The sequence below is a fragment of the Cynocephalus volans genome, chromosome 6 (assembly GCF_027409185.1).
Source record: "Cynocephalus volans isolate mCynVol1 chromosome 6, mCynVol1.pri, whole genome shotgun sequence".
NCBI lineage: Eukaryota > Metazoa > Chordata > Mammalia > Dermoptera > Cynocephalidae > Cynocephalus > Cynocephalus volans.
Window position 1 is genome coordinate 648310 of NC_084465.1, and position 16804 is coordinate 665113.

General features: G+C 38.9%; 1 protein-coding gene across 2 annotated transcripts in view; it reads left to right on the forward strand.

Annotated features, from left to right (window-relative positions):
• The window catches only part of ESYT2 (extended synaptotagmin 2), a 92453-nt gene that overhangs the window by 37284 nt on the left and 38365 nt on the right, over positions 1–16804 (forward strand). For both annotated transcript variants that reach the window (XM_063099500.1, XM_063099501.1), the window contains exons 4-6: positions 2693–2769; positions 6010–6082; positions 6328–6417. In XM_063099500.1, coding sequence (XP_062955570.1) covers positions 2693–2769; positions 6010–6082; positions 6328–6417 — 240 coding nt within the window. The remainder of the gene's footprint in view (positions 1–2692; positions 2770–6009; positions 6083–6327; positions 6418–16804) is intronic.

Sequence of the window (16804 nt, forward strand, 5' to 3'; positions counted from 1 at the left end):
AGTACCAGTAAGTTGGGCAGGCCCGTGGCTCACTTGGGAGAGTGTGGTGCTGATAACACCAAGGCCGTGGGTTCAGATCCCATATAGGGATGGCCGGTTAGCTCACTTAGGAGAGTGTGGTGCTGACAACACCAAGTCAAGGGTTAAGATCCCCTTACTGGTCATCTTTAAAAAAAAAAAAATACTGGTAAGTATAAAAAAAAAAAAAAATAGTAGTAGTAGTGCTGGAGCGAGCAGTCTGTCTTGTGAGAGAGTTTGACATGTGAATTCATGCTAAAGGTCTAGTAATTGACAAACTGATGTGTTTGCCCCTCTCAAGATATTGAAAAAAACAACTCAGGGCTCTAATGCTGGGATTGTAGGCATCACATTGATTACATAGGGGAAAGGAAAGATAGGTTTTTGTTAATGGAATCATATAAAAAGGGAAAGCTGCTAGTTCCTAATATCACTTATAAAAGCCTCAAGATTACATTTCAATTAGTTGATCATGGCAAGTTTCCTTTTTTATTTAATTTTTTAGGTCATGTTTACGATAATTAGCAATAATTCAAGGTAACATTGTTTCATATGCCTAATAAAAACTTAGAATCTGATAGTACTTTTAAACACACAGTTTACACACTAGTGCACATATAGCAGACATCACTGTACAGTACAGTTCAGGGTTGTCGTAGATGTGGCTGAGGGAGTGTCTGGCCTGGTTGCTCTGTGTGTGTCACCTGCTGGTGGATGTCAGTGGCCATCCAACATTCTCCAAGCTGCTGGTCACCTTCTCTTATCAAAGCTGATTTTCCATGTGCAGAGAATGTTCCATCTCATCTGCAGTTATTCCAAATCCAGTGCCTCCAGTGCAGACTCCTGCTTGGTACTTACTGTGCTGGCTGTTTCCTTTCTTAGCTTCGAGGTCTCCAAATACATGACATGCCCGAGTGCCTACACAGGATGTCTGTATGGCACTTTTAATATTTACTTTACCTTCCGTAACTTAAAATGATAACAAATGGGAAAAAACACAATTACAAGTTAATATGCAATATGAATACAAGTTAAAAGTGCAATTACAAGTTAAAATGCTATGAAGCAGGGGCCACAAACATTTTCTGTAAGTGGCCAGAGAGTAAATATTTTAGCTATTGACAGCCACATAAAGTCTCTGTGACGTGTTCTCTTCTCTCTCCCTTCTTTTACAACCCTTTAAAAAGCTGAAAACCGTTCTTAGTCAGGGCCATACACAAACAGGCCAGAAGACACATTTAACCAGAAGACCATAGTTTGCCGTCCCTTAACGTCAGGTATGCTTGTGTTTGTAACTTAAAATTCTAACCCCAAATGGGTTCACTTTAGGAAGAATTTAATCGGTTCATGTTCTGTTATTATACACATCTTCAGTTTGATACCAACTAAATAAGAAGGTCCTTGGAGAACAGTAAGAATTTTACGGAGTGTGCTGATGCAGTGAAGGTAGTTTGGGCATTGTTATCTACTTCAGTGATATCTTAGAAGTAGCAGGCAGACCCAGGCTGTCTGGTGAAGGAACAGATGGGATGGCAGGTGCCTGTCAAGTCCCTTATGTAGTTAGGTTCTGTACCCTCAGGTATTTGTCCTTCATTAGACAGATGCTAGTCATCTGGAATAGGGCTGGTCTCACAGCCTCTCTAAAACTAAGATGTCATTCACGTGGAGGAAGGAGGATATGTTATCTAATGCAAACACTTAAAGTAAACATACTAAGGATGTGGGCCCCATTTTCATTTTTCAGCATAGTGGGTTGATTGTGTTTCTTAGTGATTGGTCAGTCTGTACATGTCTTACATAGTGTCATAAAGGAAAAGCCTGGGAACCTGGGATAGTAAGGAATGTATAAACTCAAGTAAAGGCTTAGAGTTTAATTCTGCTGCTAGTTGAGAGGTGAGATTTTAGGAAACAAACTTGTTAAAGTAAGCAGTAGTACTCTAAAAGGTAAGGTAGTTTCTTTATCTCAAATATTTAATGCTCACATGAAATGTGAGAACTTTTTTACAGGGGATCCCAAATTGATAAATAGGAAAAGGTTTTGAAATGATGCTATAACTGGGCCCTTGAAATGTAGCATTTATTATAATCTGCCTTTTCTTTTCATAGAGTCATTTACCTGTATCATATGTTATGTATTGATATTATACCTACAGCTTATATTTTTTATTTACTCAAAAGTCTCATTTCTGTCAAAATCTTAAAAAATGAAAAATTGCAAGACATAAAAAATAAAAGGAAGTTATGTTCTAAATTATGTAGTAAGGATGGGGTAGAGGGAAATGATATAATTAAATTAGAAGAGACAAGGGGGGAAAAGGGCTTGGAGAAGAGAACAGAAGTATATATTATTACATGTGTTAACAACAGTAATACTTAATGTTTTTTGAGTACTTACTATGTGTCAAGCAATGTCATTTAACTTCACAATAATCTCATGATAGATACCATTGTTATCTGCATCTTACAAGTGGGGAAATGAAGGCACAAAGGTTAAATAACTTGCTGAAAGTCAAATAGCTATGTTGTAAAAGAATTTTAATTCCTGTAGTCTGATGCTAAAGCTTGCTTTCTTCAGTGCTATGGTATATGGCAAGGTTTGGGAGTTTTTCTGTTTGTGGGTTTTCTTTGTTTTTTTACCTCCCTGTATTTTAAAATAAGTTATTTCTTATTTCAGCCCATCAGGATCAATGGTGTTAAGGTGTATACCGAAAATGTAGATAAAAGGCAAATTATTCTGGACCTTCAGATTAGGTAAGTTTTTATTGTGTTTTGTTTGTGTTGTGGCTAACATCTAATGTCACTTAGACATACCCATCAGGTGGAGGATATAATGAGCACACTTCTTATTGCCTGTTTGTTGGGGTTTGACTAAATTCTTGTTGGAGATCTAAATGCTATTTACCTTCTGGGTCTCAATTCCTGATAGCCTAGATAATTGCCATTTATAAAATGTGTTAAATAAAAAAAATGGAGGACACTACAAGAAAAGAAAGTATCCCCCCCCGCCACAGACCAGTATCCCATGTGAATATTGATGCAAAAATCCTCAATAAAATTCTAGCAAACTGAATCAGCAGCATATTGAAAGGATTATATACCATGACCAAGTGGGATTTATTCTTAGAATGCAAGAATGATTTAACATATGAAAATCATTCAGCATAATATACTACATTAATGGGAAGAAAAAACCCAAACCACGTGATTATCTGTTGATGTAGCAAAAGTGTTTAATAAAATGCAGCACCATTTCATGATAAAACACTCATTAAATTAAGAATAGAAGGAAACTACTTCAATGTACGAAAAGCCATATATGAAAAACCCACAGCAAACACTCAAAGGTGAAAGACTGAAAACTCTTCCTCCATGATCGATTACAAGTCAAGGATGCCACTCTCACCACTGCCGTTCAGCATCCTGCCAGAAGTCCTAGCCAGGGAAACTAGGCAAGAAAAAGAAATAAAAGACATTCAGATTAGAAAGGAAGAAGTAAAATCATCTGTTTGCAGATATGATCTTACATGTGGAGAACCCTAAAGATTCCACAAAAATACCATTAAAACTAATAAATTCAGGAAAGTAGTAGAATACAAAGTCAACACACAAAAATCAATTGCATTTCTATACACTAAGAATGAACAATCCAAAAAAGAATTAAGAAAACAATTCCATTTATAATAGAATAAAAAAGAATAAAATACTTAGGAATAAGCTTAACTCAGGAGGCGAAAGACTTATACACTGAAAGCTATAAAATGTTATGAAAGAAATTAAAGATGACACAACTAAATGGAAAGATATTCCATGTTTGTGGATTGGAAAACTTAATATTGTTAAGAGGTCAGTCCTTCTAAAGCAGTCTATAAATTTAATGTGTCCTCTATAATCATCAATCTGATAAGGGATCGATATTCAAAATATATAAAGAACTCATGAAACCCAAGAACAAAAAAAACCAGCTCTACTTAAAAATGGGCAAAGGAATTGAATAGATGTTTCTACAGAGAAGATATACAAATGGCCAGTAAGCACATCAAAGATGCTCAACATAGTACTCGTTAGGAAAATGCAAATCAAAACCTCAGTAACACCCCACACCCATTAGGATGGCTACTATCAAAAAAACCCAGAAAACAACAGGTGTTAGGGAGAACGCAGAGACATTGGAGCCCTGTGCAACAATGGTGGGAGTGTAAAACGGTGCTGCCTCTGTGGAAGACAGTCTGGCAGTTCTCCAAAACCTTAAAAATAAAATTACTGTGTAATTCAGCAACTTCACTAATGTTGTATATATCCCAAAGAGTTGAAAGCAGGAATTTGAGTAGATATTTGCATGCCCACATTCATAGCAAGTGTCCATCAGTGAATGAATGGGTCAGCACGGTTAAAAATGGTAAAGATAGTACATTTTATGCTGTGTGTACTTTTAACACAATAAAAAAGATAGAGGGAAAAAAATGGAATGTCTGCCAGATACCATGCCTGCATGATAAAGGTGGTTTCCTTGTTTCTTGTTCTCCCTCTTACTTGAACTTGCTTATGGCTTCCTGATATCACACTGTGTATGTGGTTACTGCTGAATGCTGTGGGCTCAGCAGCTGTGTGGTTTTCAGCAGCTTAGAGTTGTGTTTCTGTTTTTGATCCTTGACTAAAGGTCATTTGATTTTATGTCATCTTTGAGTTTCCAAAGGACACTAATATATCAAATGTACAGAGTTTGTACCAGTTATTTTAGAAAGAAGCATAGGGTATCTTTAATCTAAGATGGAAAAATCTGCATCTTTAAAATATTTGGCACTAGTGCTAACACGGTCGTCGTAAGTGGAAAAAGTTAGCCTGTGCCCTGGAAGGGCCTTTGTGAGGATGGAAACCTTTCTCTATTATACAGTGTCCCCAGCACTGAGTATTCCAGACACATTTATTAAATAAATATTTGATGAATCATTTTGAAGATGCAGTCTTGCTTTTGTGGTTTTTAGCAGTCATAACAATGTATGCAAAATATCCTGCTTAGATATTTATGTCTCTAAACAAACATGCATTCCACTTTTTTGTGTGTTCCTGAGAAGGATCTTAACTAAATTGGCAGTGGAGAGGGGGAAGGAATAATTGGAACGTATTAGGAAATAATACGATCGAGTCTTAGGGTGAAAAAGAGGAAAGTTTTGTGATGGTTTTATAAAAGTTTTTTGGTTATTTTACCAACTAGGTGGAAAATAATTCTCAAATATAAGAATCTGTAAGTATTGGCTTTAACACCAGAATAATAAATATTGGGAGAGTTTCATCCAGATCCTTTTGTTAGTGTTTTGCTCATCTGCTTAGCACTCCCTGCCAGCATTTATCAAAACTCCCCACAAATGTTCTCCAGTGAGAGTGTGATGTCCTACGTCAAGGATAGGGGTCAGATCATGCACTACCCCATGCAAAAGGTATTTGATATTTAATGTTTACATAAAAATAGATGCAAACCTCGCATTTAACATTGTAGTGCATGCATGTTTTTCATATTAATGTTTGAAATGACTTAATCATTGAATAAAATTGACGCCCCAAACAAATGCGCTGTTTCTAACCTTTGATGTCACAGAGTCCTGGGGCACTGTGAGTTTTTTTGGTTGGGAACAAGGGTCTGAAATTTTCTTGTGGTGAAGTAAAATCTAAACTTTTTATGTTTTAATCAAGCTTAGGATTTGTAAGGCCAATGAATACTATAGTCCATCAAAAGGCTGATTCAGACATGTATATCCTCACAGGTATTGTAGCAGTTCCTACCACTGCCCCAACAAGGGTTCCAAGTTTCACTCTGCGACCTGGAGCAGTAAAATACTGCAATAAGGGCCGCATTTTACAGTTTTCACCTACAACCTAATTTTGTTACTTTACTATCGTTTTATTCAGATTATACCTCCTATACCTTGCAGGTCTATGGTGATTATGAGAATAATTTTACTCACTTTATATAATGCAGAATTTTTGTTTTGCTAGTTTTGTAGGAAATTGTGAGATTGATTTGGAGATCAAACGATATTTTTGTAGAGCTGGTGTGAAAAGTATACAGGTAAGTTTTATTTTTTTAATTTCATAGTCTTCTAAAGTTCTCTAAGTTATATTCAGAAGGAAAATTATGAAGTTACTAGCTTAGAATTGTTTTGAAGTGAAGTTTTTATTTGTAGGTCATAGTTGAGAGAAACAAAGCCAGATGCTCAAAAGTCACTAAGATTCTTGTGCAAACTCATTGCATTGAGTGAGTAGCCCTGCAGAATTGTTTTCTGTTACATATTTTGGTTTCCTGTTTGAATTTAGATTCATGGTACAATGCGGGTGATCCTGGAACCACTGATTGGAGACATGCCCTTAGTCGGAGCTTTGTCTGTCTTCTTCCTTAGGAAACCAGTAAGTCAATATTTATTTCATTTTTCTTCCCATTCAGTGACAAGAATGTGTACATATAGAAGAATATATAAAGCGGAGAAACAAAATTCTGTCCATAACTCGCTTTTTTCCCTTTCTGATGCATGAGTCCTGTGAGGTTTTTATACCTCTTTATGCTTTAATAAGGGCTTCATCTCTTGATAAACAACTTTCTTTCCTGATTATGAAAATAATGTTTGTTATAGAAATTTTGAAAACATAGACTTTTTTAAAAAAGTATAGGTTGTAGCTAATATTTCATTCAGCACCTATCACTGTGTATGATTTATAGATATTTGCTTATTTAATCCTCATAACTCTATAGCTAAATATTAATATTGTTTTCTTTTATTGGTCAGGAACTAAGACTTTGAGAGTCTTGTTTGTCCAGGTCACACAACTAATAAGTATTGGAGCCTGCATGTAGACCTAGATTTGTCTGATACAGAATTTGTGTTCCCAAACACTTCGTTGTGATGACTCACCTATAAAGCTTTCTCTAACCCCCTTGTGGAGATACACACAACTAATAAGTATTGGAGCCTGCATGTAGACCTAGATTTCTCTGATACAAAATTTGTGTTCCCAAACACTTCGTTGTGATGACTCACCTATAAAGCTTTCTCTGACCCCCTTGTGGAGATACACACAACTAATAAGTATTGGAGCCTGCATGTAGACCTAGATTTGTCTGATACAGAATTTGTGTTCCCAAACACTTCGTTGTGATGACTCACCTATAAAGCTTTCTATAACCCCCTTGTGGAGATAAGTGCTGCTGTCATTTGGATGAGTTTCCTTCCCTTTTTTGGGTGTGTTTAATGAACAGCACATAGTTTTGTATACTATGTTTTTAAATGTCAAAAAGACTTTTTTTGACTTATCTTCTAACACTTAGATAAGTCATAATGTTACCATTTCACATTGTTAGATATTATTCCTTTTTTGTTATTATAAATTTTTCATACTTATTACTCATTATTAGTCACAAAAACAAGACAAAAAACTTGTTATTCCTACCAGACTCATTCCCCCTTACCTGGGCTCCTGAAGCCTCTGATTGGATTCTGCCTTCACACTGTCTTCACTGTCATCATCAGGGTGACCTTCCCAAGGTGCCGACTGACCCACTAGGGGTTGTCTCTCCCTTGCAGACAAGATCATGGTGATTTAGAGAGGATCTCCCTTTGCAGCCTCATCTCCCACCACTGCCCCAAGGAATATCCCAAGTTCCATTCACACTCTAGGAAAAGTATCAGCCCCCATCTACCACTACCACCTCCCCATGCCATCTCTTTCTCCCTGAAACACTGTCTTTGGTCCTTTTGTTTCACTTATTTCCGGTAAGTCTCTGCACATGTCTTAGCAGAACAGCAGTCTCGTCATAGTCCTACACATTGCCTCGCAGTTATTGTTCACTTTTTGGAACCAATGACCACATCTGTCTCCACTGAGTGCAGTAAATGTCTGATGGATGAACAGATGTGCTTCTAAAACAGCTTTTAAGGATGCCGTTTTGTAATCCCTGATGAGTCCTTTATGGAGATACCATTAACATCATTATAATTTAAAATAAGAATATTAGTTTGTATAATTTGAATCAAAGAACTTAATAAAAATTATTGATGTTTTTTTAAAATATGGTTTTATCTAGACCAAACTAAGTTTACTATAGGGGGTACTTCTTCTGTGTAAAAACACAGGAAGAATGAAGTATTGTCACTTTCCATTATCACTAAAATTTTATTCTCATTCTCATTTGCTTGTTATTACTTAAGTAATGGACTTATTTTGTAATGCATTTTAAGTAAACAAAACATGGTAAAATTCAAAAGCTATTAGGGAACCTCCATGTCTTCCCATGTCAAATTTTACTTTATTAAAATTTGGGGAAATGAAGAGATCCATAAAAGGCTTAAGAGTCATGTGTTTTTTCACATTTAGTTGTTTAAAAGCTAGTATGTGTAAGAAACTGATTTCATTAATGAATATAAAAAACTAATCTTTAACAAATTACCAAGTATTTTTAATTTACCTGTCTTTAGCCAGGGACATTTTTAACAATTTAAAGAAAGGCTTTTTTTTTTTCTCCTGTTCAGAGTGTAACAAAATTCAAATCTTTAAATGTTCCTCAAAACTTAGTAATACTCTTACTTAGTTTGGCTCTTCCACAGATGAATTTACTTTTAAAATAACATTATGATATTAACTTCCAAATGAGATTTTAGTGTTCAGAAAAGAAGGGTGAGGCTGAAAAGTACAGAATTTCTCATTTCCTTATATGGTGAGTCATCAAACGTATGCTTCAGAGAGAAGGGAATTTTTTTCAGTTACTTTCAACTAGAAAATATGAGAACAGAATTTACTGCTAGCTGCCAAGTAATTCTTCCTCAGCCTGGTGAAAAATATAGTTAGAAGGGTTTGGTTTTGTTTTTGATTTTTTACTGTCCGGATGATTTAGAAGTATAGCCCCAGAGACCTTTACATATTTTTCTACTTGTTGATTAGTTTTGATAATGTGGTACTTGTTGGGGCGGGGACCCTAAAAATTTCTAAAGTGATTAACTTTTGGTGCCTGGGAGAAGGCAGTATAGTGTAATCGTTAACTGAGAGACTTGGGTGTTGTCCAGCCAGGTTTTCCTCTCCTGGTTTCTCTTTTACTGTGTCAGTGAATATAAAACACTTAGTACAATGCCTGGCACAGAGTAAGTCTTCAGATTTTTAAGAAATTAGATATTTTCCTACATGTAGATTTAGCATTCTAGTAAGGTCCTGACACTAGAGGTGAATTATTGGAAGTAGAAAGGCTTGGATAAGTGTTCTGGTAAGAACTGGAACAACTGGTGTTTGCCAGGGGCATGTGCCAGGGAATCACTCCATCTTGGTAGTTGTTGGCTATGCCTCAGGTGTACATTTTTAGGGGTATTTCAGCATCCTCGGGTCTTTTTTAGATTTGTCCCAAGACTACAAGATTAGAATAGAATGAACCCAGGAGGTCTTTTCTAGAACTTCTCCAAGAAATGGCCCTAGGCTTTCTCCACATGTGTTCATCTTAAGGGAATCTTCCCAGCTAGATAGGGAGGTGCTTGCTAATGGCATCTTTTGAATCACAGATTTCATTTCTTCATCTTTAAAATGGAAATAATATCTTCCTTTTAGAGTTATTATGAGAAGAAACTGAATCATGTTGACCTAGGACTCCAGAAATTGAAGTTCCTTTAAGCCAAGGGGGAAAAAAGGAGACGGACTTATTTAAAAATAAAAATAGCATATATTGGTGTCTCATGAAACCTCTACAGGGGATTGCAGTTGAATCTCAGGAACAAAATGAAACCGGGAATTTGAAAGCCATTATGACTGTCTATACCTTTGCCCTGTTTCTCCCCATCTCCCCACTCCCTCTCCCCCTGTCCCCCTCTACCTCTCCCGCTCTCCCCCTTTACCCCTCGCCCTCTACCCCTCCCCCCTCCCCCTCCCTCTCCCCCTCCCTCTTTCCTCCTCCCTGTCTCCCCCTCCCCCTCTCCCTCACCAGCTTGGTCTGGTTCTCCAGTCCACATGCCAGGATCCTATTCTTTTAGTATTAGCTAGTACAATTGACTGCCAATCAATTAGCTCTGGTCACAATCCAGAAAAGAATAATTAAACTAATACTAACCCTGTCAACCAACATAGCACTAGCACTTCTGCCAAAAAAACATGCCTACCAGCACTCTCGAGGCTTTGAGTCTTCTTGTTTCCTTCCTCCTTCCCTTCCTCTTCCCCTTCCCTTTCCCAGCTGTGTCATTATCAACCCCTAGTCCTGGCTGGGGGTAGGAGGGTTGCAGTATTTGGGTAAGGCTCCCAGAAGCCCATTCCCTCAGCCTTGCAGATGAAGCTGCAGTGGGGTTGAGTGGCAGACACATCCACAGACTCAGACCACACCATGAATAACCTGGGAGCTTTTTGAGGTATTTATCCTGCTACGTTTTCTCTGAATTTCTTGGTTTCTTGTAGTTTGGTGTCTTTCATTATTTTGGATAGTCTTGCCTCACCACCAGTGGTGGGGGTACAGGAGAGCTACCTGTTGTCCTGCTGCATCCTGGGTCTTTGCAACCCTGCCCACTCCTCCCTATACCTTGTGTTTTTGGTGGGACTTGTGCAGGAGAGAGTCTGCACCCTGGCCCCAGCAATATGGGATTTCTAATGGTCTGGGCCTGGAACTAGGTCCTACCATGTCCCCAACGGACCTCTCCCCCAGCTGCAGTGGGTCCTCACCAATGCTTCGCTTCCCCTGTGGATTCTCCCTTAAGATGGAAGGTGGGAACACTCCAGGAAGTAGGACTGGGCAAAGACTTTATGAATAAGACCCCAAAAGCACAAGCAATGAAAGAAAATAAATTAATGGGACCATATCAAATTAAAAAGCTTCTGCAAAGCAGAGGAAATGATCAGCAGAGCAAAAAGACAGCCTATGGAATGGGAGAAAATATTTGCAAACGATACATCTGACGGATTAATATCCAGAATATATAAAGAACTCAAACAACTAGACAGTGAAAAAAACAATCCAATTAAAAAAGGGCAAAGGAGATGAGTAGACATTTTTCAAAGGAAGACATACAAATGGTTTACTGGTGTATGAAAAAATGATTGACATCACTAGTCATTAGAGAAATGCAAACCAAAACCACATTGAGATATCATCTCACTCCAGTTAGATTGGCCATTATTAAAAAGACTGAGAACAACAAATGCTGGAGAGGATGCGGGGAAAGGGGGACTCTTCTACACTGTTGGTGGGAGAGTAAGCACAGCCATTATGGAGAACAGTATGGAGGCTCCTCAAACAGCTACAGATAGAGCTGCCATATGATCCAGCAATCCCACTGTGGGGCATATATCCAAAGGAATGGAAATCATCATGTTGAAGGGACACCCGCATGCCCATGTTCACCGCAGCTCTATTTACAGTAGCCAAAATATGGAACCAACCTAAGTGTCATCGATGGACAACTACATAAGGAAAATGTGGTATATATACACAATTGAGTACTACTCTGCCATAAAAAAGAATGAAATTCTGCCATTTGCAGCGACATGGATGAGTCTGGAGAAAATTATGTTAAGTGAAATAAGTCAGACAAGGAAAGAGAAATACCACATGTCTTCACTCATAACTGGGTGCAAAGGAAGGAAGGGAGGGAGGAAGAGGAAAGGAAAAGGAAAGAAAAAACCAAAACAATAAGTTGAACTTTCAGAAGGGGAAAACAAACCTAGGGATACTGGAGATGAGGGGTTGGGGGGGAGGTTTGGGGAGGGATAGGTTGGGTAAAGGGCATAAAGAAAAATCATGATTGGTAATAATAATATGCTTATAATAAATAATAAAAAACAAGAAAGGTGGAAGGTGGAGCAGGGCTTGCTTTGTGTCTTTCTGCAGTGGCAGCCGGCAGTTGCTCCCCTGCCCAGCCTCATTCCTGAGGGAAGTGTTCTCCCTGGTCCCCAGTCACACACTGCGGTGTGCAGGTGGCCCACTAGGTGGGTGTGCACACCCCTGTGTCTGTGGATCTCTGGCTCACCTGCCCCTGTGGGGGCCTCATCTTCCTCCAGGCTTGGCTCACTCCCTCTTTTCTTCCTGTGGAGACGCCTCCAAGAGACCTCAGCTCTCGCATGCATGCAGTCAAGAGTGATGCTCTTTGGGCCGAGCCCGTGGCGCACTTGGTAGAGTGCTGCGCTGGCAGCGCGGCGACGCTCCCGCCGTGGGTTCGGATCCTATATAGGACTGACCGGTGTACTCACTGGCTGAGTGCCGGTCACGAAAAAACGACAAAAAAAAAAAAAAAAAAAGAGTGATGCTCTTTCCAGTTTTCCACAGCCCAAGTGAAAGCTGGAAATCCTAAGAAAAAATCTAAGAAAAACTTTCTTGAACTTTACCACAAGCCCAAATCTACTAAATCAAAAACTCCAGAGAACAGTGGGAGCCAAGGGTTTGTAGTTTTAACAGACTTCCTATGTAGTTGTTATTCTGGACTGTAGACCTTCATGCACTTAGGATGTCTGGTGTACAGTAAGTGCTCTAGTGCCACATTGCTGGTGTTGAACTGTAAGTCTTACTGCATCCATCAGACAATGCATCATGGAGCAGTAGAGAGAAGGGCACCTCTGTGGTTTTCATGGAGTTCGTGGGTACGTTTGTGATGTTCCTCTTGACAGTTGATATCCTTTTCCAGTCATGGGCCACATTGCACAGTCTGTTTCTCATGGAAGAGCCACAGCAGCTCAGAGATGACTTCCTGTCTTTTGGAAATGCATATTCCACTTGCTGTTCAGTTTCCCAAAATAGAGATCTTAGTCATCAAGAGGCCCAGGTTCCCAGTGTCCTGAGGCTTGTGTCCTTTGGGGGTGGGGGGGGCAAGCATGCTAATTTTAGTTGCTTTTCCAAGGGCACTTTCTAGAGTGCGGCTTCCAGGTCCCTCCTGGCGGTTTCTACATGGTATCCATGCACACCATTCAGACTGAGCTGCTCTCTCACACGCATGTTCTCTTTCCCACACACTTGCACACTCACATCTATCTCTTCCTCACATTCGTTCTCTCTCGTGCTCCCACACTCCCTCCTGCAGTCTTCATAGGCTTGGTCTCTCTGCTTCCCATTGCTTCCCTGTGCTCAGGGGCAGGCCATGCTGCACCTTCAGTGCCTGACACATGGGGACCCCCTCACCTGGGCCTTCTTTCTTGCATTCAGATCTCTTTTCTTTTCAAAACCCAGCTGAGTCCTGTCCACCCACGAATCCTGTTCCTGCCTCGCTGATGATTTGTTTCTCTGAACTTCAGCAGCAGTTAAGTATATCTTAGTCATTTCAGCAGGGCTTGTGTGGTATGCCCTCTGCTGTCTGAAGAGCTTCACTTTCTTAGACTAAAACTGCCTTGTTTTATATTTTATAACACCCCATAGTTGATAGTCAATATTCTTTTGAGGTTTTATCCTAGACAAAGGAATTAATGAAGCTGTTTTTCTGATGGTTCTTAGACAAATTGTCAGAAATAGTCTTTGCTCGTTTGATTTACGTTTATGTCATTTGTGCTGTGAGTATAGAAAATTCCTTGTCTGGGATTCAAGTGGAACATAAAACTTGAAAAGTAGGATAAGTGTGCTCCTTTGTGATGCTTACTTGGGATAGGTTTAGTCTTTTGACAGTAGTGAGGAAGATCTTAATTGCTGTAAGGGATTTCTAAGTAAGGGAGCCCTGGGGTAATGGCTGTAGCAGCCTCCTGGTATGTGGTCACAGCTGCGGTTAGCCACAGCCCCCTCCCCCCCCCATAGTCCTGCCACCTATTGTTCCCGTGTCACTGGGAGGAGAATAAAGCTCAGAGATAGTATCTTTTAAATAGAAACTTTAGTAGGGATTTTTCTAGTATTAAAGTTTATTCTTTAAAATTTCACAAATTACATTTTCAGTTTTAAAAACGTAATAATTTATTTTTTAATGGTTTCTCTAGCAATTGGTCGTTCCCAGAGGGAGACTTGGAAATGGGTAGACTGTCACAGTAATGGGGGCTGAGGCCACTGTTGCCCTTTAGTGGCAGAAACCAAAGTGCTGAGCATCCAGTACTGTGCATGTTAGTCTCAAGCGGCAAAGGAATGCCCCACCCCAGGGCCCAGAAGCCCTACTAAGAGCTCTGCAAATCGTGTGTAAGCAAATAGCAGCCAAGTCCTTGCTCGGCTTAGAAGCAGATATGGGCTAGGGCCATCTGCTGGTCATTCACATAGACAGACTTCAGAGCTGGGGAACGTCCCAAGGGCGATGAGTCACGGAAGGAGGGTTGTCTGCCAATGGCTTGAAGCAGAGGTGTCACAGTATCCCCTGCATGGCCATCCTTGAAAATCAGTTGCTTCTTCCATTGGGGGTCGAATGAAAGACAGGATTTCATTGTTTTTCTGTTATCTAGCTGTGAAATCTCAAAAGCTACAGATAAGATCACTTCCTGTCTTAGTTTTCATTTGTAAAACTAAAAGAGATGGTTCTTGGTTCTATGACTAATTATAGATTTGAAGACCTACTTTTTAAACCAGTTTTATATGTAATTTTAAAAATTTGCATCTGTTTGGCTTCTTCTTTGAGCTTACTCCAACAAGCCTTTACGTTCTTACATAAAGCTTCTATGCCCTTTGCAAAGAGTAGAAACTCCTTCCTGTTTTTGATGCCTGTCATCTTTTGTTTTGATTGGCAGAAAGACATCTTTAAGATTTCTAAAGAGTCTTGAGGAAGTTTTTCTAGGTATTATGCCCACAAGAACAGTATTACTACTGCCCATTTATGGAGATTTTACTTGCCAGCTTTGAGCAGTTTTTATCATTTAAAATTACTAAAAAAATACTTATTCCCGAGCCATGTTAGGCCTTTGCAATCTTTATGTAATAACAGCAGGCTACACAATATCAACAGGTAAAGTCACATCTTTTGTTTGTTCAGACAGACGCATACTTTTTTAACATAACAAGTGGAGGTCAGCCGAAACACACTTGATGATGTGGTTGTTATATAGCACCTTTATATCCAATATGAAAAACAGGTTTCTTGTGGTAACCACCAGTGTGTCTTGCACTCTCTGTTGATCCCAGTCTTCCTGAGGAACAGCGGAGCCTCTGGGGAGAAAAGCTAGTGAATCAGCAGAATCAGAGAGTCAGTCCTGTTGTTCTGAGCTGTAATTTTGGTCAAACAAGCAGGATGTCAGCACTGGTGGTGGAAATGGCTTTCAGATTGCTACATGGAATAATAGAGTGGGATATGTGGAATTTCAGGACTGGAAGGGGGTTCCTTCATTGTTTTCCTCCATTTACTTTATACTTTGGGGGGGGAGGTTGATAACCTTGGACTAGTTACATTTGTCTTTTCCTTTTTTTTTTTTTTTTTTTTTTTTTTACATTTTTATCCATAATACAATTTACTTGGCAGTTGAGGCTTTCTCAGCTAAAGCCAGTCTCTGTTTCACCTAAGTATTTTAATTAATAGGTTCAGAAACACCAACTAAAAACAGCTTTATACTGACTTTTCTAAAGTCAGTCCTTGTCTCACCCAGGTATTTTAAGAGGTCCAAAAATTCTTCGAACCGTAATAAAATCCCATTATAACATAAATTTCAAGTATTCTGCATTATGTTCTCCACCTTGAAAGATGACTACATTAACAAATACTGTTAAAAGGCTTGTTAATTCTGTTTCCCCAAAATTCCAGGATAAAACAATTCTACCTTAATGCTATTAAGGCTATACTGAGTGGTTTTCTTGAGGTAATAAGACTGTGACATATAAAATATGAATAGGACACACTTAGACTGAGAGTGTATTTGTAGGAGAAATTATTTAATAGCATCTTTGAATTACATTCTCTTTATTGTTCTCTTAACTGTAATGGTCTCATCTAATTTTTATTTATAAGCTTGCCTGTCTCCTTCCTTAACAGAGTATCCCTTTCCTGGAGTCTGTGTGGCTCTCCCGACTCGTGGCTCAGACAGTGCAGTCACGACATAGGCATCTTCTCATGAGGGTGTCATGCAGGCTGCCTGCATTTTAACTTGAGTTGGTACATTCTTATTTCCTGAAGTAGATTTGTGATCAAGGAAAACCTTCAGAACTAAATGATAACATCCAGTTACAATGCCCTTTTAAATCTTAAAGTTTCCTAACATGCAGGTAGGTGTCCTGTAAGATCAGGATACTTTGTTGTGCTAGGGAATATCTGTTCCTTTTAGAGTTCTGAAGAGATTCTCTGACCTAATGGTATGAGAGAAAAGAGAAAGGAAAATGAGCCTGTAAATCAGTGCTGTTTAAAAATAAAAGTTACTCATGTATTTGGAGTATGTAAGTTTAGCTGGATGGTTTGGAATATCCCATTTTTCACAGTTTTATAGCCCTAGTTATGTCACTGTCATTCTCCTAACATTTTCCCTACTAGTGATCAAAGAGATTGTCCTCGTCTTGGAACCAGTCATTTCTTTAAAATCCCTGGTTCCTTCAGTGGAATTGTACCTAGAAATCATAATGGTGCTGGGGGTGCTGGCTCCCCCTGGGTGGTTGTCGCCTCTAAGCATGTTCGTTGGGTAGACCTAGGAAAAAAGATTTCTTCCAAAGAGGGGGAGTTCATACAGATATTTGAAATTCATATTTAAGATTAATTACCTGTTTATCTCCTTCCTGATTTTTATATTTATATCTCATTTATCTTATACTAAAGAATTTTTCTTATGCTTTCAGAATTTTAAAAAATTGTTGCTCTTTTGTTTTGTTCTATCCAAAAGAATCTTGACTCTTCTAGTTCATATTTATTTATAACCACTACTTCCAAAATGGATTTGAGTGGTTTTGTTACTCAACTATATAGGTAATTGA